The sequence below is a fragment of the Pyrgilauda ruficollis genome, unplaced genomic scaffold (assembly GCF_017590135.1).
Source record: "Pyrgilauda ruficollis isolate IOZ18807 unplaced genomic scaffold, ASM1759013v1 scaffold1, whole genome shotgun sequence".
NCBI classification, from domain to species: Eukaryota; Metazoa; Chordata; class Aves; order Passeriformes; family Passeridae; genus Pyrgilauda; species Pyrgilauda ruficollis.
The window spans coordinates 12,102,103-12,128,718 of NW_024508100.1; the positions used below are offsets into that span (position 1 = coordinate 12,102,103).

Genomic DNA, 26,616 nt, shown 5'->3' on the forward strand with positions numbered 1-26,616 from the left:
AATTTCCATAGCAATCCAGCCATTACCTCATCTCTAGCAGAGCCATGTGCTCAGAGTTCTGCAGGATTTATTTATGTTTTTAAACTCAGAAACAGCAAGGATGGATTTGCAGAGCTTTTTGTGTCCATGAAACAACAGCAGTATCCATGTATCACTCTGGTAATTGTTGGGAAAGGTTGATTTTACAAGGATGACTAATGTACATTTCTGGGTGCACTGGAAGCCACATCAGACCAGGTTTAAATAAGAGGTTTCTTATAACCACTGTGTCTTGAAAACTTCTCTTACTTTTTGTGCCATAATACAGTGACACCACATGCTACTGATGAGAACTCTCTGGGTTGATTTTCAGTCATGCTTATTCATAGCTGTCATCTTCACTACTGACAATTTTCTAGGTAAACTCAAGACAATACCATAAATTAGATTGAATGGCTAATCATGTATTTGACCCTACCAAGTAATAATTTCTCTGATCCTATTCTAACTTTCAGTTTTTCTAAGTTTAAACAAAGTTCACTTAACTGATTTTTAAGTGTTCAGACTTTAATGGAAATAATTGTCCTTTAATGTACACATCCCTGTGATTGTTTTCCTGCAGAGAAAAAATGTGCCTAGCACCCTGATAGCAGCATGATATTATTTGTAAATTGTATCTTTAGAAATGTAATGGTCAGGAAGTTTCAAGTGAGGAAGTTTTAACCCCTAAAAAGTGGCTAAGTCACAGCAGAGGCATATTATTACCAACACTAGTGCCATGGGAAAACCTTTGTTATGAGTTTCCACAACAGACAATGTTACAGTCTCATTTGGCAGTAAAAGTTCAAGCAAAATATTTTTATAAAGACTGGTCAGAAAAGCGTATGTAATTTCATGTCTGGTTTACTCCGGTCCCTACTGAAAATGTCAGTCTGACATCCAGCCTTTCTCCTTGAACAAGGGTTTGTTAAGTATACAGGAAGAACAATGCTGGAAAATTATACAGTTATACTCTCTCCATCAGTACCTAACACTTTCTCAAGCTCTAACACCAGTCATTGCAGGCATAACAGATCTGTGCAGATCAGACCAATTTTACAAAGCCAGGAGCTGGACACGAATCCTAGTCCTGGTTTATTCTTTTCTACTCTGATTCCTGTAATGTAATAGAAATAAATAAGATTCCAACTGTTTAGCACAACCAGGCACCTTGTGAGGAGAAAAGTTAGACTTTGTCTTTGAAAAGCTGGATAATGATGAACATCTATTTGTTCATCAATTTTTGTATCCTTTTTGTATTTGTTCATCATTTTGTATCCTTTTACCAAAAGGGATCTAAATACAAGGGAATTATGATGGCTTCACATTCTAAAGCTTGACAGAACTTCTTTTAGTAAGTTAGGTTGGTACCTTTGGCTACAAGAAAATTCCAAAGTTTAGTTGACAGTGAGTGAGGGTAACTGAGTTCTCTCTCAAATAGATGAGCTTTCTCTTGCTCACTGACAAATATTACTGATAAAAAAATCACAAAAATCTTCTTTTTGGAAAAGAACTGAAAGCCTAGCCGTCGAGATAACTTCTACCTTGGCAGCTGTAGCTAGAGTAACCTGCAGGCCTGAAAAATGCAGACTGCTTCAGAAGAATTGTTCATATTCCTTTTCCTCTCAGCAATTTTTTATAGCTTTTTTGCCATTTATCTTGGAAACAATAGGAACTTATTCCAAGGGAAAAGTTTGGTTTTTGCTAAATCAATCAATTTTGTCTGGCCTTTCTTGAAGAAGAACTTCTAAAATATACTACTTTTCATTTTTTCACTGTTATAAGTGTTTATATTAAAAATTTATATCATATATTCAATTATCTCTATTATTTATAGAGATAGTCAAAGTTGCACTATGTTCCAGCACATATAATTACCACAATTTTGTAAATTTCCTTGAATAATTTTTACAATGAACAACACCTATAAATAAATCAGAAAATTTAGTTACAGCTGTATAATTACCAGTAAATCCATCAATATTTAAAAGAAGGTGAATATTTGTGCCTTGGTCAGCAACTTTAATTATTCATTTTTTAAACGAACAAAAAAATCCAACATTACCTTAGCACAGAAGACTGTGAAGTTTCATAATAAGAAATCAAGTATTGAATAAATGAAAAGCTCAGTCAACTCATAGATAACCTTGAAAAACACTTTTCTATGTGCCTTGAATGCAGCAGACAATCATCATTTTGAGATATTAGTTTCCTCTGGGCAGTAGGTAGCAGCCCAAGCACTACATAAGGTCTCCAGACCATTCCTCTCCTGGGAATGGAGACATCACTTCTTTTCTGTGGCACAGAGGATCTCAAAACAAATTGCCTTTGCTGAGATATTCTTCTCTGCTAGCATGTGATCAAGGAAAGCTTAGAGATTGCAGAACAAGCCTAGAGGTGATATTACTACAAATGAATTGCCCAGAAAGGTATTTCTTCACAACTATTAAAACAGTCAGCCGCTGTGATGCAGCAGTTTGCCTACGGGATTTGCTTAAACCACAGATGTCTTTCAATTACTATACAGGTGCCAGTAAAAAACCCAGCAAGCAAACAAAACCAGGCAAAACAAAATGAAAAACAATAATAAAAACAAAATGGCAATTAAGATTTTGTGTCTCATTTTCATAATGCAATTTTGTGAATGGATAAATTTGTGCATCATCTGAAAAGGGAACTGAAAGTCCTTTGACATTTGTTTTTTTTCTCCTAGACAAAAAGTTCTATATTATTATTAATAGGTATTATTAAACTAACAGTATCAAGCAGACAATTTCACTCTGCAAAGAACAGAGAGGTAAAAGCTGACCTTTCTACTCTTTGAAAAACAGTAATTTATTCATATTGTCTGAAGATCACTGTTTTGCTGATAGCAATAGGGAGGGCACGTTCTGCATTTCTTATGTATTCTAAACACCTGATAGCTTTAACAATGAGGAATATAATCGGGGGTTCTTCATGAAGAAATGGAAATTGGCAGAAAATGCAGGACAAGCCTCGAGTAGCTATACATTATAAATGTATTCTGTGAATTATCACAACTGTGCGTTCTTATCAAAAATAGCTTTCACATGAAACAGGTATTCAGAAAAATAACCAGCATATGGTTCACTGCTTTCATTTGAACGTGACAGGTAAAATGCCTCAGCATGTATTAACCTAATTTAAAATATTGTTGAAGAAGGAATAATAAGAGAGAGGGTTTTTAGCCTGAAGTTCATTTTGATTACACTGAAAATATTATTCATAGTCTCTGCTGTCTGAAATTTGCCTTGCTGATGATGTGTACATAGCACTGAGTGTATTTTAAATACATATAGGAAAAGGAAAGGGAAGAGGTTGTCTGTCTCCAGAGCAACACACCCTGCTAACACGCCAGGCACAGTCGTAGCCACAGCTCCCAGGGCAGTGGTCAGGTAGGCTGTCTGTGCCACGGAGCCAGTGCTGGACTGAAGGTTAAAGTGAGGTCACACAGAGCTTTAAATGAGGACAGGGCTGCTGCGTCCATCCAACCTGTGAACGCAGCTATCAGAAGACAAGGCAGCACCACTGCAGTACCCAACTTGGAGAAAACAGGAAGATCTAATCCAATAAATATTGGCAGAAACTGTGCCTTTTTAGTTTGCTTTGACAGTTACCATTATTTTTCAATTAATTACACCAGTTTAGTTGTGGAGATTAATAATTAGTAATAGTTTCTTTCCCTCCTTTTTAATTAGAGTCCCTAGGGGTTTTTCAAGAATTTCTGGACAAATATTGTCTAGGTGGCTAAGGTTTACTATACTTAGATCATTCTTCCTCCAGGAAGCTTTTTGTTATTCATTATTACAATGTACAACCACAATATAAATCACCATTAAAGACCTCTGTAGACAACCTTCAGATAATTTCCACTCAATTTTAAATAGATTTTTGAATATAGTCTTAAACTATGGGACTGTCATGTAATATTTTGGACATACATTTGACAAACAGTCCTGCTTTCCTTCTTTAAGCCTATTACACATCCACTGCATATCACAAATTCACACCTTCATAATCCAGCACCTTATCATATAGTCATAATAATTTTGAAGGAGGATAACTTTAGTTAATTCCAGCCCAGTCCTTCTGATGAATCCTTTAGCAAAGGATGTAAATCACAAAAGTTTGAATTAATTTTTGTTATTTAATTTTTAATATCCTACTACTTCTAGGAGGGTAAGGGGAAAAAATTAAAACATGTAGCATCAATAAATAGTATTTTATTCATTGATTGAAATAAAACACTATCTGCTACCATAACATCAAGAAATGCATTTTTTTAAAGTTACTTTTAACTCTCACTTCAGGATTACAACTTGGCCTTTAATGTGTTGGTTTATGCAGAAGACAAAAAATAAGATAACACTGAGCTGCTCAGAGGTTGCTCCCATCCTCCTCTCACTCCAATTGACAAACATGGCATTTCTGAGGACTGCAGGATGACAAACGTGGTGATTGAAGTGAAAAAAATCTAAGCTTTCAATTCTAATTTAAAATAGCACTTTCAGAGATACTTTCTATCCTGTTGAGTGACAAATAGCTGACTGGTGTCAAACACAAATTGACAGACTCTAAGTGAAATACAGTTATTGAGCATTTAGTGCTGGCTGATTTTCCACAAAACAAGCTGAATCACCTGAAAATATGATCACATATCAGCCTTTTTGGTGGTGGGGAACTAAGGGTGTGCAATGTGTGACTGCAGGAAAATTTGCAATTAAAATAAAAAATTATCTGCAGACAAAAACAGTTTTTAGAAAATCCCAACATCTATTGCAAGAACATAATCATAGTACTATGGAAAGCAAATATGTTGTGTATTTGCCTTCTTCATTGCACACAGAGCATGACCACCTTAATTTGCTAAATATATTATTTTACATGATTAATTTAATACACCTAATGGACATTTGCACATTTAAAGATATGATAATTCAAGGAAGATTAATGATTTCCCCAAAGCATACCCAGTCTGCAGCCCATTGTAACTATCATGAAACCACCATACACACAAATAACTCATTGTAAAGCAATGTTTTGGAAACAGGATGTTTACGAACTGGAAAAGATGTGCCAGAGGAAACATGCACATATCTGCCAGTATGAAAATCCAGAGTGCAATTCATGTCTTTATAGCAGGACAGGAAGTTCAGATATCCAACTTTTAGGCCTTAAACACCCCTCTGTGTCTTAACATATGTACTAGCTAAGTAAAATTGGTTTTAAAGAGCTTTCTGCCCTACTAATATATTAAGGCAGACAGACATGGGTGAAAATTTCAAAGAGATGGGTTGTCACATGAATGCTTGCAGAATGTGTCCACTATTGAGTTTCTCTGGATTCCAGCTTTAAGAGAGCTTGGTACTTTTGTCTGTTTTTAAACCTTCCACGCACTCTTGAAAAGTGCAAACTACTTGGGATCACAAGAGGATAAATTCATATTAAAGGAATACATTTAGGGTAAGAATATAGAGATTTACTTCTTTTTTTTTTGCAAGCACTGGGAATTAACAACATGATTCAAGTGTAAAATATTTTTCAAATAGTAAAATAGATATTAAAAAAGATAATCAGAAAACATTAAGTCAGGTGAAGGCTTACTATATTCTCTCAGTTCACATTCCTGTGAACCCATGGATTCATGAGTTTTAGTTCTGTGAAAAGTTTGTGATTTCAGTTTCTCTACAAACCATAAAAGAAAAATAAGCAAAACCTCAATTCTAAGTTGTTAACTTTCTTCTCCTTTCTCATTTGCATAATGAGCCAAGAAGACCTTTAGCAAAATCCTCTATATAATTTTTCAGGAACTAAGGTTTCAGCTTAGAGAAAGGTTTTGCAAAAGACCACAACTGAAAAGAAAGCAACAGAAAATATTACTTTTTAAAAAAAAATACAGCTAGAGATAAGACAGGGTTCCAACAATTTTTAAAATTACACTCTCTTAACCATTCTCAAATACATTGCAAAGCAAGAATTTATGAACTCAATTATCATGGGATTAAAGTAATAAAACTATTATTAAGTTAATTTTTTCTCAGAAATGTACAACTGTGTAGTACAGTAGTACCACACTGTGAATCACTTGGTGTTAAATAATGTTTCATACTTCCTGCAGGGTAAGACTAGTCTTTATTGAAACATGAATGAGGGAGATTGTTCATAAACCAAGACTATAAAAACTGTTCTCTCAGTGTGAAGCAATTTAATGCACTTTCCAAGCAGCTTCCTGGATATCTGAGTCCGCTACACTTCACATCAAACCACATGATTTATACATGTCTGGATTCATCTCCATGAAGAGATTGATCATACAACTTAAAAAACATAAAAACACATCAAAAAGCAAAAGACTTTATATTGAGGATAAATAGCATGAAAAGAATCACTAGTGCTTAAACTACATTTTCAAATGAAGGTGTCTAAACTGGGTCACAAAGATCAATATCTAGGAACTGAATTGATGTGGCCTAATCTGCTGGAAAATTTCCTCTGAGATCTGCCCCAAAACTCATAGTTCAAATCTTCTAAAATACAGAGCATCTCCATTTGTAGTCCTGCATTGCCAGTCTTCTTTGTTCAAAACCAGTTGGTTTTCAAGTGTTCACTTCTCATCCAAGCAGTCAATAACTACTTCCCTAGATAAATGGCAAGTACAGAAAATCCTAAACAGTTTAATTTTTTGGTGTTGTATCTGCCCTCCCCCACCCCATCTTTATTCTTGTTTTTATCCACTCTTAAAAGGTTGCTAATATCATCAGGTCCTTAACAAACCATGCTGTGATTAACAAATTAACCTATTATAGTTCTAAGTCCTCCTTAAAAATGTGCATCCACTGCAATGCTTCAGGGCATGGCTGACCTATCTATACAGCACAAACTCTTATGCTTAGTCATGCTGTTCCATGCAAATGTTATCTCCTTTGCCACCTCCTCAACACTCCAGAAGACTGGGGAACCCACTCTGTTCTGCTTTGGATTCACCTGGGCATTGCACTGAATCTCCTCTCTCTGCCTCCCATCAGAGAATATTGACCTGCTGCTACTTGCTCTTTCTCAGCAGCAGAGAACTCGAAATAAGATTGCTGCTCCCTGCATTGCCAGCCTTTTCTCTGGCCGCTTCTGAAGTGGTACAAAGAGAAATAGCCCCGAACTGTAAAGCCTTTAGGCAGAAAATCTAATCTTTAAAATAATAACCAAGAGAATTGTTGCAACTACTGTATCTTGTTATACAAATTATGCCAAATTGCACCATTTAATAAAATTCATAAGAGCAAGAATTTGCTACTCAGGATTTTACTTAATTACAATACTTAAGATACTTCTATTCATTCATCTATGAGATACAAGTTTAACCTGGCATGGATAAAAGAGATCTGAATAAAAGCTTTTAATGACATTATTTTCAGCAATTTTGTCTCCATTCGGAAAAAAGCTACAAGCACGAATTCATGGTAACATATGGGTACACAATGAAGAATCCATTTACTGGTAATACACAGAAGTTCCCTGCTTCTATAAGAACAGCTTACACTTTCCTGTTGGTTGCTATATTTGAAATGCACTCAGTATTCTGAGAGAGTAAAGTGATGGGCATATGTAAATCTGTTATACACTAGAAACTCTGTATTTGCTACAATGCATTACACTTCTTTGAGTGAGAAAAACAGGTAGAAAAGTTAGTTTTCTGATCTACCCAAGGATCAGGGGCTGAATCCAATCCCAAAATGATTATTGCAAGTTAACTGATTTGGCTCCATTTAGTGACTTCAGTAATGAGGACAAAAGACTGCCCAGAGGGAGAAAGAACCAAAGCAATGTAAGGCATATACTTATTATTGAAATATAAAAGAGAAAAATTTATTTGCAGAGCATCATTATTGAAATATAACAAGAAAAACTCTATATACAACATTAAACTACGAAAAAAACCCTTTCAAATTATTTTAAACTCAAATTAATTCTATTTCTTAGGTATGGGAAAATTGAATCCATAGGAAAATGCCACTCTTTACTAACAAAAAAGCACCTTATACTGAAATTAAAAATGCATTTTTATTAAAAATTTGTTGTATTTAAAAACTAGTCACATGAGTAACAGACTGAGAAATGAGCCATGTATTTGAAATATTTCAAACAACCACCTAAGGTATTTTTTTAATTTTCAGCCTGTGAAATATGGCAAATTCAACTACCTGCACTTAATACACCATAAATTTAAATCTAAATAATAATAATCTAATAATCTAAATAATCTAATCCCATACATATTTCATTGCATATATGTATAAATGCATTCTATATGCTATGTATCTCATAAAGGAGTGTATACTCTATACATATAAACATATGAGTTCAAACAAATACATTATTCATAACAAACAAAGAAGAATCAACAGGTTTGTATTAAGAAGAATAGGTAATATGAAGCATTTGTAACTGCAGATTGTGTATAAGAGTACAACATAAGGTACTCACCATGCTACAGTCAAAATCTTACTGTCATTTATTCTAAACCAGCTTTTCATTGGTATATGAGGTGAGACTACTTGCTTTCTCAACAAGAAAATACATGCTACTACTAGTAAAAACCAAGAAGTCTTGGATACTGACTAATGCAAACATCTTTCTATCTAGGTTCAGAGTGACATTTTGGTTTAAAATGTCTCAACAGTTTGAAGCTATTATCACTCACCATGTTCAAGTTTCAAACCTGATTTTTGACAATGAGACTAAGAGAAATCTCTTGATGTCTGTCTCTCAGTACTCATCATATGGCCACACCACTTTAGCACTGGATGCCACTTTTTCAACCTACTCATTCTCACAACAACCCATGAGTTAACCAGCATAATTTTTACCATTTTCTAGATTTTTTGAGGTTAAAAAGGAAAGAAATCACAATGAGAGTTCCTGAATGCCAATCCAGCTGTCTATTTATTTGTGATTGTTTTAATTATATAATTGAAGTTGCTGACAATTGGTACCTGTCTGACAGGGAAATAATAAAGAAACTTGTAAACAATTCAAACTAGAGAAGAAATATAGGGTGATGCTGATTGCAGATTAGCTAATAGTCTAAGGATATTAATCACAAGTATTCTTATAAAAAAAACCTAGCAATAAGTATGTCAATATAAAGAATACCACTGCTCTGCCACTTGTAGAGAGTGATACCTTTCCCCAGGAGTGCTATTTCACATCAAGTTGGATGTTCTTCTGTTGCTGTCTCAAAGGAAGTAAATCAGATAATTTCTTCATAAACATAACTTCGCAAGACAAATGTTAACATACACATTTTGTCTTAGCTCAGATTTCATCATGACGTGTAAAACCCAGAACACTGTCTTTTACTGAGAAACAAAGAAATCTAAAATATTTACAGTACAGAAAGATACAGATTAAACTGCTAGAACATAGGTAAAACATTATGGTTGCATTTTTCAGATATATCTAGGCTGAAACTAACCCCTGTGTCACTATGACTGTCTGAAGAATCACAGCTTAGTAAGGAGCTCCCATTAGATCACTCAGAAATACAGAATTCGGTTTTGAGCAGGGAATGCTACATTTCCTCTCCTTGCTCAGGAGTACATGCTCAAATGTAATGTGATTGACCTATGACATACAGAAATTTAATTGTCTGAAATTCATGACCTTAATTATTTCCCTAACTTTTCTATTTTATTAAAAAAAAAAAGAGGCCCTCCCTACCTTGCTACTTATCCATTTGGTGGTTGACCACTAAGCAAAACTGGTTCTCAACTATATTTTCCCAAATTTCTCTAATTCCACTCTACCACTTCAAGTCCAGCAGTTTTACCTGCAAGGAACAAGTCTCCTCTTGGAGCATCACAAAACAGTCACTAAACTGTTGCACTTTGTTTTGGTTTGACTCATTTCAGTGATCAATATCTTTCCTTCTAATTTATGAAAGTTATGTTTCTAAACAAGGATTTTTTTTCACTATGATGTAACTTATTCTTTCTTGAGTGATTAGTGGAAGACTGAAAATGTTTTCAAAATAAGGGCAGATATCTATCAGAAAGAGTCAAGGTATCGTTATCTATATCCAAAAGTCAGTCAAATGCACATATGGAATCTATAAATCTACTTACAAGAAATTATAATCAATCTCAACTGTATCCTACCATTTTAACATGAAAATAGATATTATTTAGCACTAGCATAATTTGCAGACATTGATCAGTAATGGCTTTTTTAAAAAAGAAACATTAAATTGACCTATTTTTACCTATGTCAGACCTTCCATGTTATTTTTCTTGACATCTCTTCTCTGTTAAAAGTTACTTACTGGTAAAATTTGGTACAAAAAGTTTTCATTTTAGATTATTCCTCATCATGAAATGTACACAAATACATACACACATGCAATCAAACTACTATTGGCCTATTTCTAAAAGTTCCTCATTTAGATTTTGGGAAGGCATATTTCACTTCTATAAACAGAATGGTCTCATTTGTGCTTCTTCATACTGCTCTAGTAACACGAAGCAGATATACAGATGAGACTGCAAAATGAGCTTTATAGCTGCTTTTGCAGTTTTTCCCCAAGGTAATTCTGTAAGTATTTTTATTATGAGCTAAAGTGCATACTAGACAAAAAAAAAATGTAGTGTAATATCTCCAAATTATGCTATTATTTTTGCATTACATAGAACAGATTCAGTTGCTTTGCAAATTTTAATGTTTCAAATAGGTCTACACATAATCAGATGCATGAATCCCTATAAAATCATTGAGTATCTCACATTTCTCATTAATATAAAAGGCCAAAGAATTCTGATGAAGAAATGCATCAAAAATGGAAAAAATAATTTAAGATTCAAAAGACCAAAGAAGATTGCATTATTTCTAATCAGTACATTATTATGGATTCTTTTTCATTCAGTCATTCCATCATTGTGTATATTGAATCTTGTTCTATAGAATTTTAGGCAATGATTATTCATGTCTGCAAATATCTTATTCCAACAGCAAAGCCTTCTAGATTCTCAGCACTAAAGTACATTAGAGAGTAGGCAAAGCTTTTCTCTCCACAACTATACTCAGCTGAACAAGTGTAGTCGTTTTTCAGAATCATATTTTGTCATATCAAATTTTGTCATCTTAAAATAAATTATTTTATCCAGAGCTACATTTTAAAAGCAGCCTGGGCATGGAGCAGTGGCAGAGTGCACAGGAAAAATGCTTAATCTGGGCATTCTGTAGGAAGCTCCTGGTACATACCAGGTATGTACCATACTGAGAGATGCAAGGTGGTTGGATGCAGACTTTGCTGCAGGTATCAAATATGTCACCAACCTTTATTTTGGTTGACTGCATTTATATTCTGGGAGAAAATACCTCCATTCCTTTCAAAATGCATGGATTTTGGCCAGAAACAGCCAACACATATCTGGATAAATAACTTCCTTCAGATGAATACTCAGAACCACAGAAACTTCAAATGAAGCTCAAAAGCAACTCACACAGCATCTAGATATTTAATTCAGACTGATGTGGATCTAAAGTGACCTATTCCATAGTGATTTAGTTGATCTGGATGTTAAAATTCCCTGAAGATGTCCATGGAAAGCAGTTAATGAAAAGATCTTTGTAAACCAACAGGTCCTTCCTCAAAACTTTTACATAAATTGTCCCATTTTATTCCTAAAATTGTCCCATTTTACTCCTGATAAAAGCTCGATTTCTCTAACTTTGACATGAAGGAGTGATTTTTGCTGTTCTTTACCAAGAACATTACTTTACACTTGTATGTGATTTGCACATCATGTCATTAGGTCCAGGTAGAAAAACCGCTGAACTAAAAGGAAAGTAAAACAAAGTAAAAAATTTACTTTCAATATAATAATGCTGAGGTTAATCAAGACATTGTTTTCCAAACATAAGCATTCTCCTAAGACTGGAGAAGGCCACTTTTTGAGGACAGGTGATGAGTAAATAGACCATCTACTACCCTGAGGCTGGGTATTAAGATGGTCACAAGTTTCATTAAGTTTCACAGTCTGTCTTGCATCCAACATAAGCATAGAGAAACGTATCTATATAAATGAGCATATTGCAATTCACACCTCAGTTTTTACATCTATTTGGATCAAGGTTGGATTTAAAGCAGCAACTGAATACAGTTTCACATCTGGTCTTCTGAAATAACTCTTCTCTGCTGCACAATCTATTGATACTTCTATAGACTGACTCTCCTTTAGAGACCTTGCATCCAGAATGTCTGTCAAGGTTTACAAGGAGGGTTGGATTACTCAGAATAAAGCAGTTCTGTCAATTCTGCATTGTCTGGAGAAAAAAAACCAAACAAGTAGAAGGTGGTCATTTCACCACATGAACTGAACATCTTTCTGAGAACAGGTGTTATAAGCAGCTGCTGAGAAAAGGCAATGGGAGAGGTACTGCTGCATGGCATATTTTTGCCTTTCTGTTTATTGTGGAATTATGCTACATTGCACCCCATTTGGCTGAGAGAAGTTGTACAGGAGAGGGAGCAACATAGGAGGCTGTTGGAAGCTGGACTTGTAACACAGCTTTAAGTGGATGGAGAGGACATTCAAATTAGGATCATTCATGTCAGCCACATGCAGAGAAGGAGAAAACTCCCATGATTTTTAGTGTTATTTTCCTCAGAAAATATGGTGCAATAGAGAATTTCTCATCAGCATGTCTTTCCCCATATCATAAGGGTGAGAGTCATACTGCACTTGAGAAAATATTTTAAACCTTACTGGTTTTACTAAGCTGTAAGGGTAGCTAACAACATGTTAACACAGATGGTTGCAGACAGACCAAACATCTTCTCTGTGCTTTTAAGTATCTGAACTATGAAAGAGGCCACATTTTAGCAGTTTATGTGACAGAACAGATAAATTCACTAACATGATTTTTGGACTGGAGGTGACTTCTGTCCATCCAGATTAGATAGAAGAAAAAGACTTTTCTGTACCTGCATAGAGCAGATATATCCTAAGGCACAAAACTACCTCTATTATAAACTACCTCTATTTACACCCTGAACCAATTTCCACTTTATAGCTAAAGCAACAAATTACTTACTCACAAAGCTGACTTTGCAGCCAAATATGTTCATTGATAACAACAAGTGAACTGATCTTTTCTTTGCATCACAGTAGGAGAAACTAAGGATCAATTATTCTTACCTACCCTTGATAGCCTATTGAGTTTAAAGACATACAGACACCAGTGAGTCCTACTAACCAAAAGACACAAAGTTTATAGGATATTCACATGCCAAACATGACATTTATATCTGAATAAGCATTTGAAAGATAACAAGCTCTGGAGACTGTTAGAGATTAGTGTAAGGAAAAAGAAAGGGAAAAGGGAGTCTAAAAAGATTGCAACAATGGCTGATTCTATTCACAAGTAAAAGAAAAACATTTCTGTAAGAGACGTTATTTCAAGATACAATCAGTGCATGATGTAGGAAAAGGAATAGAGTTTGTCCTTTCAAAGACTTTGATTTGTGCAGTTCCCTGATTTTTAAAAAGTTGTTCACACATGTTTAGATAACCTCTCTGCATACCTACTACTTGACAGCTGTTCTGGATACAGAAATGCAATGTGAATCCTTCATTTTGCCTTCTCTCACCTCCAAGTTTCTGGTGGATGAATTCCCTCTAAGCCTGGCCCTGTTCTGACCCATTGCTTCAGTTTGATCTCCCTCCTCTCCTCCCCTTCCAGCTTGAGTAACAAAACAAAAGCTTTGGAGTGAAGCTGCCCAGCAGAAAAATCTCCAGGCAAGAAAGTTGGAGGGAAGATAATGGTCAGTGTCAAACCAATCTCAAAGTAATGGAAGGAGAGGGAAAGGGGAGTTTCAATCTCTCCTAGTAAAAGTTGTATTGATTCAATTCTGTCCTTTTAACTGAAATAGCTGGCTGCCTCCAGTGAAGCCAGCTTTGTCTTCATTCTGGTCTGTTTTCTACTTATTGGAAAGTAGAGAATGATTGAATCAGAATAACATAGTCCCTAGTCTGGGACACAGGATAAAATCAGGTTTCTCTCTGACCTGCCAGTTGTTGAATACTGTAATGATATAGCTTAGGCTCGATGATGGCAAAGGTCTTTTCCAACCTAGTTAATTCTGTGACTCAGTTTATTCAGTAAAACTAAGCAGATTGACTGGGTTCTCCTGTTTTCTCATGGAGATGAGGGCAAGTCAGGCTCTTCTTCACTATAACTGCACTAAAATCTGTGGCGTTGTAGTAAGTTAGCACCTAAGGATTTGTCCTCTATCTGTCCTTTCTGCCCTGAAATAGCAAACATCAGGCATGCTGTCATTTCTTTCAGTGATATTTGCAGTATAAGTCAATGTTATCAGGGATGTTAAGACAAGCATGTTAAGCAGTCAGAAAGCCTAATTATGGGAACAGACTTGTTTCAGCATATGACCCATGACCTACCTGCATGTGGTAGATGTGGAGGACTCATTGCTTATTTTGGTTTCCAGATCAACGCTGGCAGTTTAAATGTGCTCCTCCTTGGATATGAACAGAACACCTTTCCTTGCAATCAGTAGGTGAACAACAAATCACTAGTTCTGAATACACTATAAAAAATATTCCTTAACCATTTGGGGCAGAATTGTTGTTTAATGTAGTGGAGGTACCCAAACATGGAAAAGCTGATTAGCACATATCAGCCTCAGGGGAACTGGAAATCCCTCAAGCTACCAGAGTTACTCAGACTGCAATTGTAAATAAATCAATTGTACATTATAAAGTTTAATCTTTTTACATTTAGGGATTGGTTTATGTTGCTAAGTTTCACTTTTGAGTGAAATTATTATCATATGAGAAAATGTCATGACACTAATGGGTGCATTAGAACAAAAAGTTGTGCTTAAATTGATAGATCATCTTGAACTTATTATTATTATTAAAATCAGTGTAATTTGTACCAGGAGGATTTTTTAAAAAGTGATTTAATAGAGCTGAAAGCACATAAAACCTTTTCCCACAAACTTAAGGACAATACCAGAGAGAAATCAGGAAAAGGCTCTAACTCTATATATGCTAAAAAAAGCAATATTGCATTTCAATCTTTTTTCCCTATTTGTTACCATATGTAATAAAGCTGAAGCTAATCCATAATCCATGATGACTTTTTTTACATGTCACAAATGTTACACAGAGTATTAAATGTTATACAGAGTATTAAAAACCCCAAAAGTGAGCACTGCTATAAGGTAAATTACCCATTGGTTAGAATTGAAAAAGTAATTCCATAACCAGTACATTATATAGTAACAAAGCAAATATATATTCTCACCACATACAATTTGAGAGATGATTTATTTCAGTAGTTCAGTAACTATATAAGTACTAAAGATTTCAAATTTTATCAGCACTCTGAACAATTTTATGAGGTGATTATGTGAATCTACATCCATCAAAGATCCTATTCCATGATGAAAAGTTAATGTTCCAGGGAACTGGAGTGCTCCCCTTGGCTGTGTGATTCTGACTGAAAGCAGTTACCCAGCAAAAAGGATTGGTTTGGACTGACATGAGCAACCATAATGACAAAAGCAAGTATTTTTTAAGCAAGGGCTTCAGTGACTGAGTAGACATTTTGTGAAAAACTTGAAAAGTTGACAGTAAAAAATCTGTTATAACTGACCTGAAATAGCTTATTTCTATAAAATGTGAAAAACCTTCTTTTTTATAGAAATAAAAGTCCTAATAAATTAATGTGAAGCCCTCTTTGGGAGTAGATGAAATTATATGACTCATAAAGTAGAGAGCAAACAAGATTCTGAGCAAGCAACAGGAATTTTAAAACATATATTAATGATATATATTTTAAATACACACATTTAATGTTGGCATCTATGCCTCTTTTTTGAAGATGTACAACAGGCTTGATCCTAAAGCTCATCCTGTAATAACAGTGTATTGCATTTATCTGTGAAACAGACTTTTAAAACACAGATACTTATACAGAAGAAAACTCTAATTGCATCATAAATCAGAAAAGCAAAGCATTTTATAAACATGAACTGAACTGTTCAGTAGCACTGAACAGCTTTCAAAGGCAACTGACAGGTGTTTTGTTCACTATTTCAGCCTTTTTTTAAGGAACATCCTCTCACAGTTGTAAATTCATCGCGAAACAAAAATCTTATGCTAGCATCTACTTCTGTTTTCAATAACAAAGCAAAAGCAATAGAAGCAAAGCAGTGTTTTTAGTCTGTTACTTTCACTTTTTTCATTTCACAGCCCTAATAGCTGATGCTCTCTATTTTAGCAGATCAGACACCAAACCTACAAACAGCACAAACTGTGAGTGACCACTTTACCTTCTGAAAAATCAATCAGTCCCAGCAAATGAAGCAGCTTCAGAGATGCAAATATAATCACAACAATACCCACTGTTTGTAGTCCCTCCGACTCCCACTCGAGAGTCAACATTCTTCCAACAGGCAAATCATTCCAGTCTTCACACCGGTTTGCAATCAGAGGGAAATTAGAGGATTTTACCAAGAGTTTGCTTTGAAGAAATTTGCAGTGGTGTAAAGCACCACTATACCAAGCAGTGGCAGTTCAGCAGCCACTCTAGCTGAAATAAAGTATCAGATAAAGCCCTGCATCTCATGCTTCTGTGAGCATTTGCTTTCATCAGTAGCGAGTCCTCCTAGAAGGCTGAGGTGGACCACGAACCTCTGGGTATGACATTGTATCCGTGGAGCAGCTGCTGGAGGAACATCTGTGCCGAGCAGGAGACTTGGCTGTGTCAGTGCCAAGAAGAAAAGCTCTCTGGAAACTTGCACGAGGGAGCACGCTGCTACCAGAGCTCAGTGCTCCAGCGCTCCCAGACCCAGATGCTGCAGTTCTGCCCAGCTCCACAGCCTTTCCCCAGCTCCTCTTAGCACCATTTTTGTTAAGTTTGAGAAATGACAGTTTGCTAAAAACAGACATCTGTTTTCACGTGCTAAATGCTGCATGTCAGAAAACTACCGCCCTCTGCATTAGAAAGAACAATGATCAGAGAAACGCTGCCCCTTCCTCTTCTTAAGCATCACCAGAGTTTAATTAAATCTTCACTGAAAGTGAGAATAGGAATTAAAGAAATACACATCAGCATGATCAGTGCCACCAGCTAGCAAAATACAGTGCTGTCAAGGAGACATGCACTGCACAAACTCCTGATCCATAGCCAGGAAGAATGTATTCTTTATTGATTAAGAAACAAAACAATGCTTTTCTACCTCAGCACATGAACCTAGAAGTGCTGAACCCCAAACTCTGATATACATTAATGGGTATTCAGCATTTTCCTGGGAAGATCTTACCCAGGCTACACAAGAGGGGAAAAGAATCCCAGCTGATTTATTAGATAGTTTGTATAAAACTAATTGTCCTCTGTTTATTAATGTGATTACCAAGAGGATACCCAGTGTGAAGAATACGCTCTGAAGAATATTTATACAGTGCATGCATAATGAATACAAGGTTATGCCTAAATGCTTACCCTTGTGCACATCCTAAAAATTTAAATAAATCCTGTCCATTGCTATACAAAGCATAACAATAAGGGGAAGGGAAGCCTCAGAAAAAAAATATTTTAGACATTTTTACTAATTTAAATATAGGTTCTAACACTAAAAAAAATACATAAATTATGTCCAGTATCAACTATTCAGGTTGCTAATCTCTTTAGACAAGAAAAAAATGTTCTAACTATCAAGAAGTTCAGATATTTCTATTTTTGTTCAAAAAGTCATTATAATTTTAAATTAGCACAGCAAGTTGTAACATAAACAATCTGTTGTTTATGGGCTACCACGTAGAGAAAGAAAAATGTAATCCACAATTTATTATCAGCTTTTTTTTGGTTTTCTTTGAAGGCTGTACACATTGAAGGACAATGTAAACAGAACTCTAGAATCTATATATTTTTATTCATTCAAAAATGCATGTGTGTGCTTCAGTTAATTTTATGTTATATCTAGTCAATACAGAAGCAAGAATATTGTTTGATTTTACGCTTCTGGATATTTTATACTAGAATGTTGTGAGTTCTGTATTATTTATATATGCTCTCGGTCTGTGTCAGTTCACTTTCCTATTAACCTGTAAAGCTAAAACAATATCTTAAGAGGAAAGCACAGTAAAAATAAATCAAACCAAATACACTATCCCACATTTGCACCTTCCAAACATGTCATTACTTTTTACCTCATATTCCATATTAATGATTTAATAAATTTGCCTGTTAAGTTCTTCTCCTCTTAAAAGAAAACTAACATTTTGTTTCCTCTTCACGATTTCTAGGTACTCCATATAATCTTCTCCTTTTAAGGCTCTGACATGTTAATCTTGACCCCATTCTCATCCCTGGCTTCTATTTTTTCCTTGAGGTTATACCTACATAGGCTTTTCTTTTTCTCAAATTTGTGTTGTTTTTCTTCAATGACGAAGCATGAACAAACATTTACAATATTGTAGAAACAATAATCCTAATATAATGCCACACTCACACTACAGTGGTGAAAGAGGCCTTATGGGCCTTATGTATATCTAACAAATGGTCTCATGGAAATTATTAAAATGGAGAAATCTGTCAGTCACATTCTCCTTTCACACAGTAGTTTCAAGCTACCTTGTGTTCTTGAGCTGCCCATTTTGGGAGCAGAGGCCCTTATACTCCACCAGTGAAGGTGCCAACCCACTTACAAGTGAAAGCCACCCAGCAAGAATGGTCCCAGACACAGCCAAGGTTTTGTTTTCTGCTTTTACGCAAGAAGAAAGGCCTGGACCTCTTAAAAAAAGACAAAAAGGAGAAAAATTATGAATTTGATGAGTTTTAGGGGCCAGTTCTACCTGCACAGCAAACGAGTTACAGAAGAATTTTTAAATTAAAAAAAAAATAAATAAGCTGAGAACATCCATTTGAATTAATGTAACTGATTACTGACTACACAGAATACCTCCTTAAAAAAAGCAATAGACTTTTCCTGTTATTTCTCATTATAGTTCTTTAAGTTAGGGGAACATACACTGAATTTGTGAGTCTCCAAGCCTTAACCCTAGAAAGTAAAGCAGCAAGGATAAAAAATGTGGAGAAGGAAGTGATACATGAAATCTTTCCTGCAATATGCCATGCAACAGATTAAAACATCAATATTACTTAGAGATGTGAAATCTTCTGGAAAATGTTCAATTAAAAAAATTCTATGCCCCAAAACATTTGAAAATTTAATCAATCTTGAATAAGCAGATAATAACATTCTATGTACAGTAACTCTTTGTATGCTTATCCTTCTAAATTCAAACTCCATTGCAATTTCTCTTACACACTTCTTGTTTTTTTCAGTAATTTGAAAACAAATATTTGTCTGAAACATTCTTATGTGGTGCCTGTATTGACTGTACAAACAAATTTTAAGAATTGTTGAAAGAAAAAGAATTTTTCTATAATGTATCCCTCCTGGACACAAAAGGAAACACCATTTTTTTACATAAAATTGAAAAAAAACCAAAAAACCTAGGGGATGACATAATATCCAAGCACTGTTCTGGCTTGTTCTCTTTCCCTAAATCCAGTTTTAATTTTTGACTTTGCAAGGCCTTCTGGTGGTGATTGAGCAATACATTTAAGTTTGCAGAAACTTCCTTGTGATTCTTCACTATGTTGCCCAGAGGGAAAAATAAAAGGACTAGAATTTGTTATGAAGCTATCCCACCTAAACATTGCATCTTCCACTGTCCTTAAATTCTTCTCCACTAAGACCTGAAGCAGACAAGGAAGGAGACACAGTGGGGTAGCCCTGCATGTTAGGGAGAGTCTTGATTATCTAGAGTTTAAGGATGGTGACAATAGGGTGGAGTGTTTATGGGTGAGAATGAGGAGAAAGGCCAGGAGGGCAGATACCACGGTGGGAGTCTGCTACAGAACACCTTATGATGATGAAGAGGCACACAGAATGTTCTGTAAGCAGCTGGGAGAAGTATCATGATTGCTAGCCCTTGTTTTCATGGAAGACCTTAACTTGCCAAATGTCTCCTAGAAATACCACACAGCAGTGAGCAGACAGTCTACAAGGCTCTGTGTGGCAGATAACTTCCTGACACAGCTGGTGATGAAGATGATGAGGGGAGATGTCCCACTGCTGAGTAATGGGGTGCTTGCAGGCCACCTCAGGGACAGCAGTTGGGAAACAGAAATTCTCATAAAACAATTTAAGAATTGTGAAATTGTGAAATTCTCAGAAAACTCTGGAGGGACCTCAGCAGAAAGACCATCTTGGATTTCTGGACAGACACTGGCTTGATAAGGTTGAAAAAATCCTGTTGCAGACAGTCCTAAAGGGCAAAGGGATGCAGGGAGGCTGGAAGTGCCCCAAGGAAGCAATATTACAGTCAGTAGGCTGCTCCCTCTGTGCTAAAAGATGAGCTGGTGGGGAGACAACTGGCCTGGTTGAGCAGAGAGCTTTGGCTGGAACTCAGGACCTCTGCAGAAAAAAAAATACACATTTTTCTCTCCTAAGTAAATATTCAAGAGGAACCAGTGCTAAAGTGCTGCAGGAGACATACATTACTTGGAAGCACAGATCCCAAGTGAGTTTTGAACAGAGTAGATATATCTATGCTGGTGGCATCTACAACAATGATCCAATTCTGGAGTCCCAACATTTTTTCACAAACAATCCCAACTAATTACTGGCTATTCTAACCATTTTAAATTAAATCATTTATGTGTGGAATACAAATAATATAAAAAAGATGCCTTAAATAAGACAGTGTATTATGTACCAAGTACATTTTGTAACTGATTGCTGTATGCTTGTAGAATACCATCAATTGTCCCTAAGTAGAAAAAAACCCACTGAGAAGTATTATTTATAAAGCTAAGATATGGGAAATTAAATTTCAATAATTTCAAAGTTGACTAAGAACAGAGAAAATCCGCCATTTAAAACAAAAAATTCCATCTAATTTAACACATCAAAAGTAGCACATGCTTAAAAATAACAACAGGATGCTAAGAATTAAACAACCAATGAATAAAACAATTTTAAATTCTAGAAATACTTAAATAATACCTAAATAAGAATTCAATTACTAGCATATAAGGATATAAAATTTTTCTACAACTTAATATGGTTACCTAGTCCTTTCAAAACTATCTGGTATTATCACACTTCTTTTATACTAATCCCAGTCAGTACCTGATTTTGGACTATATCTGTCATTGCAATTAGCACAGTAAAATGACATGTATTTTTTTTTAATTCCCTTAATTATCTTTCTTAATTCTCTTAAATAACTTTTATTTTAATGTTTACAAGAAATTTTTACTGGAAATTATAAATTTATTTTTAAAATTTCTTTTGACTCTTACAGAGAACCTACCTGATCTCTAATAAATTGAAGTGTTTAATGTCTTTTCACTATATTTTCTTTTTAACATCTGCTTGCAAACAGTACCAGTCTTTTTAGACTTTTCTCTTTGTACTGAGAATAATTTTCATTTCTGTGCATTCTGAATTTGCAGTTGTCTAATGTACAGTGGGGCTGACCAAAACTGAACTGTTTTCAAGGCAAGGATGTGTTACTATTCATTAATTGACTTGAATTTTACTGCTTACCTAGGTGTTAAAATCTGCACAGTGCTAAAATTAATTTGTGTGTGTGTGCGTGTGTGTCTTAATTGGCTAGGAGTAATAGTTCATTAGACTCTATTTGATATTTTCCCCCAATGTATCTGAAAAGGGAAACTGTGGATGAGTTAGAAATAGAAACAAAATTTGGAAGTATTAATTAGCTGCCCTTCTTTCTGTACTCTCTTCTTCCAGAGGGACATGATACACAGACAGAAGAGAATGAAATGGTCAAATAAACACAGAAAGGACACCTACAAACAGGTCAGATAAACGGCATATCTTCAGCTTCTTGTTCATGCCAAATCTGAGCTTATTAGGAAAGTTATCTGGTGGATAATGAATTTAATCCTCCTATTAGTTAACCAGTGAGAAATTCACTCAAAGGCAATAAACTGCAGTTTTCTACACAGAAAGGTTTCTATCTTTGATCTGCAGAAGTATGTCTACTAGAAAGCATTTCAAGAACCAGGAGAAGAAATTAATTTACACATATCTTTTCAAGAATTAGTCTCAGGATAAAATAATTTTGAGTGCAACACCTCCTTTGTAGGCTGCTATAGCTAATCACAGGACACCATGTAACTTTCATAAAATGTTTAGAAAAATGAAGCTAATGTATGGAATCACATTGTTCATCTCACCAGCACTGCAGCTGCTCAAGAGCCCAATATTGCACTAGTAGATTACTTATCCAGGCAGAATTTCAGGGAAACATTTTCTAGCTAGAAGAGCAAGGTAGAGTCTAATTATGAAAGATTAAATTTGTCAGGCTTCATATATCATCTTTAATATTTACACTAAGTGCCCTAGATCTTTAATGACTGTAAGTGAATACAGGCTGAGAAAAGAAAAATTCAACACCTCTACAGGCAAGATAAATTTCACTGGCTTGTAATCAAGGAAGAAAATATGATATCTAACCTTCTAAAGGTTTGGTCTCATACTTAGAAGTAAATTACACCAATATAATATTGTAGTTATAGCTGTATAAAGGTCTTAGGCTATGGCATGGGATTTCATTTCTTTTTTCCTCTCTTCATTTTCGCCTTATGACTCTCACTTGCTTCTAAGCTTTTGTTCTTGCTTTGATCTATATCAAAGCACTTCTGCCATTACTGATCTGAAAACAGGAACTGAAAGGAATCCCACAAGAAAACCATTGCCAAGTCCCTTCATAACATAGCGCAGGTGGATTTGTCAAAAAATCTAATTGATACAGCATGTTTTACAAATATGTATAAAATACTTAGTGTACAAATGGTTTGTAAATTAAATGGACTGTCCATGAGAGCAACAGTAACATTTCAATTTATTAAGCTTTAGCAAAGGATTACAGAGCAGCTATATGTTTCCTAAATGAGGTTAAATTACATTTAGTAATAGTTAGTAATCAAATTCTGGTTTGTTTTATTGCAAAGCCCACTGGCTTGTTTGACAAATGAAATTACCTCTAAATTATGCAACTGTGTCTTCAGCCTACAGACCTGGGGTTTTTTTAATATTAAATCATAATTGCTGCAGCAGGAATGGCCACTACCAAATTGCTAAGCATAGATGTATATCTACACAGGAGAAATGCAGTATAATGGAACTACCAAGGGCCAATCACACCCAACTACTTTGTTAGCTATAGAGACCCAGCTTCCTCTAAGATATGCTTTTCCTGCTTAAAAGGAAACACAATTTTTTTGCCTGTACAACCGTTGTCTTCTCCAGTCTTTTCACATTTGGAACAAACATGGTAATGTCTGACTTGCTGAGTTTCTCCTTTCACTAGTATTTTTGTAATTATATATTGAAGTAAGAGAACGCCATCATCAATCACTTCACTCATGCAAATAAAAAACTACTGAGAGGCCAACAGATAAAACTGGTAAGAATGGTGGAAAAGAGTAGCAGCATTCACAGCTCCATATTCAGTCATTTTCTGTTAGCCAAATTATGACCGTATCCACTCACGTGTGCCCATACACCTAGGAAGCCATGTATTTATGGGCAGTGCAGTTAGATGACCTCAGATGAGTTTCTAAGGAAAGGGAAGGTGTTTTCTGTGGTGATGAATGAGAAAATAAATGAACCATGTATTCCAGTAATAAAAGCTGATATTCTAGTAACAAGCAGGAATATTCATCACCTAGCCTCCAACCCAACTATCAATTTAAAATCGTCAACCTATCCTCTGCAACACCTCTGTTTCTAAACAGATGTTTCTGTCTCTTTATAGTACAATGAATGATTAGCAACTAAACCAAAGGGGAAAAAATACTAACCAGAATCATAAGAACATTACTATAGTGCAGCCGTTTTTTTGTACTGCACCTTTCTCTCATATAAAATAACCCATGCACAATACATGTTCTTTTTCTCTCCTTGGCTTTTCCAAAGGTGAAGCGCTGTATTTCACCATAGCAACCAGAAAGTATTATAAATTAAGGCTGAAGAGGCTGACATATTTCCACATTTGATGTACTTGTTAAAAAAAAATGAGTGTATTTGTCCTGTAAAGATGAGCTATTAAATGTTTGAAGCACATGAAAGAAATGTCTGTAATCCTGATTTAGTCCCTTAGCTCTATATAATTAGACTTGTTCTACAGATGAAATATGCACAGGTTTGACTACAGCTCTGCAACATGTGGTTACCATTCCAAATCATGCAATATTCAGAATTGGTCCATATGACCTCGTGTGAGACTGGAATGTCAACAGTTAATGACTCAAAATTATTGAGTCATTTATTTTTGCAAAAAGTGCAGAGTGCTTTGCAGATCATATGCAAAGTGACCACCCAGGCGCAGAGGGGTGCACACCCACCACGGGAGGATGGCCATGACAAAGTGACCTTTGTCAGCAACAGCTGGGTTTGAGCCAGACATGGGAAGAGGTCAATGAGAAGATCCTGCAAGGCGAGTTAGTGCTTTTTATCATGCTGGTGTCCTCCCTTTCACAAATGACTCAGAAGTGAAAAATCCCTTCCAGGGAAGTACCAGGACATGAATTCACACTTAGACCTGAGGTCATTCATCCTTTCTGATGGGGCATAGCTGGCTCAGCCTTGCACATGTGGGAGCTATCCTGTCATAAACCACCAGTGACACCCAAAGTGCCCCGTGATCCACACTGTTACATCACACAGGGCAAAACATTCCCACCTGACCCTGAGTGTACATTAACCCATTGCAATTTGTGTTTTGCAGGCTTTCCCCATCCCCAATGGATCAAAACTTGCACCATCACTTCAACCAACAGACATCAAAATTGCAACAATCAAATCTCAGTCACAGATCCAGGTGTGGTAATAGCTGTCTACTCTTATCCTTTTTTTATTTTCACTTCTACATTTTCTTAATTTTTTAAAATATTTTATATTACTATTATTATTATAACCAAAATGGCTATATAGCTCCTTTCCATTGCAGCAAAATTGTTCTAAAAGAAACCCTACATACATTTATTTATAAATACCTATATATATACTCAGTTTTGTTTCACTCTAATAAATCCTAAGAGATCCATTAACAAGAACATGGGTTATCCTTGCCTTCTGTGGTGGGTTGTAACATGGACACTGAAGACTTTTACTTTTCTTTAGTGCAGGGCCTGAAATTCACCTACATATAGGTGACTTCTGATAAACAAGTTTACTCCTGATAAATGATAGTAGGAGAAAGAAAAAGAGATGGATGAGGATACAGGGATAGACATGCATATAATCTCCACATTGAAAGGTAAAGGAGCTTTTATTTTCTTTTTTATTCCCTCTTTTTAGAATTTCTGATCTTTTCATTCAGAGCTTTCAACTCTGACAATCTCAGAGGCTTCTTAAGCCTTTTAATTCTGCCATTAAAAGTATAAGTAAGGCAGAGTACTAACAGTTCAGGAAATTTAAATCTTTTGTGAACTGGACTCCCATTATTCCACAAAAGAGAGAGAGTAAAAAAAAAAACTTATGGGGAAGGGGTTGAAAGAATTGGCATAACTTGATGTTTTTCAGCACATAACACAGTGGCTCACAGCCCTATTCCAATGCGAGAACCTACGATGATATTTGAGGATCCATAGAATGCAATGGAAATTTTTCTGCTACAGCAATTTTGCTGTTCTGGCAAACTGGGAAGCAGCTTTAGGATAAAGCCAAACACTGAAAGGAGAAATGAGCTTACAATTACTTATCACTTCAGTAAGTTAAAGGAAGGTTGCAGATATTCCCTGAGGAAGTATTATAATGCCCAACTAAGCACAGCATCATGAGGCCCCTGTAGATGCTGAAATGAGGGAAGCAACAAAATACAGAAACACACAATCTTGAAAACTACAGAAACCTTCAACAAAACTTCAGACACCACTTTTGATTATTTTATGCTGCTGCAGGGATGAAATTTTTCTTTAGTAGCTTTGCAGGGTTTACCACACCTTCTATACAATCCATGCTTATAGCTTAGATAGGCAGATATTCCACTATGTACAGCAAATTTGTGGGTCAAATGAGAAATTCGTTTCCACATGCTTCTTGATATGCACATGGTGAAACCCAAATCCTATAAACATGTCTTTGTGTCTTCCTCCTGATAAACAAACATGATGTGGAAGTGGCTGGATTTCTAATCCATTCTCTGCCATTTTTAAGATGAAGAATATTTTTACTGTCATTAATACTTCAGGAATCATCCCCCCCCTGCACCCCCCGCCCCCCCCGCAATAATAATCTGTGCACCAGGCCATGAATTTTAATTCTTTTAATCTCCTCAGAAGCAATTTCCATAGCTTCCAAATACGGTGCTCTTTCCTGAACTCATTCTAATTAGGCAAAATAGTTATATAGAAAAAATTTAGTAACCAGTTTTTAGGTATTCAATTAGTGATGAACAACATTCTATAATGACAGGCCAACCATAGCCTTAGCATTTCATTAACAACCTC

At 35.5% G+C, this 26,616-nt stretch overlaps 1 protein-coding gene across 4 annotated transcripts in view; it reads right to left on the minus strand.

Annotated features, from left to right (window-relative positions):
• KCNIP4 (potassium voltage-gated channel interacting protein 4) overlaps positions 1 to 26,616 on the minus strand; it is a 384,409-nt gene that overhangs the window by 73,426 nt on the left and 284,367 nt on the right. Inside the window, exon 1 of one of the 4 annotated variants that reach the window (XM_041474944.1) lies at positions 16,391 to 16,502. The exons of the other annotated variants lie outside the window; for them this stretch is intronic. Within the exon in view, the coding sequence (XP_041330878.1) occupies positions 16,391 to 16,502 (112 nt within the window). Of the gene's footprint in view, positions 1 to 16,390; positions 16,503 to 26,616 lie in introns of those variants that run through there. 4 annotated transcript variants of the gene reach the window in all.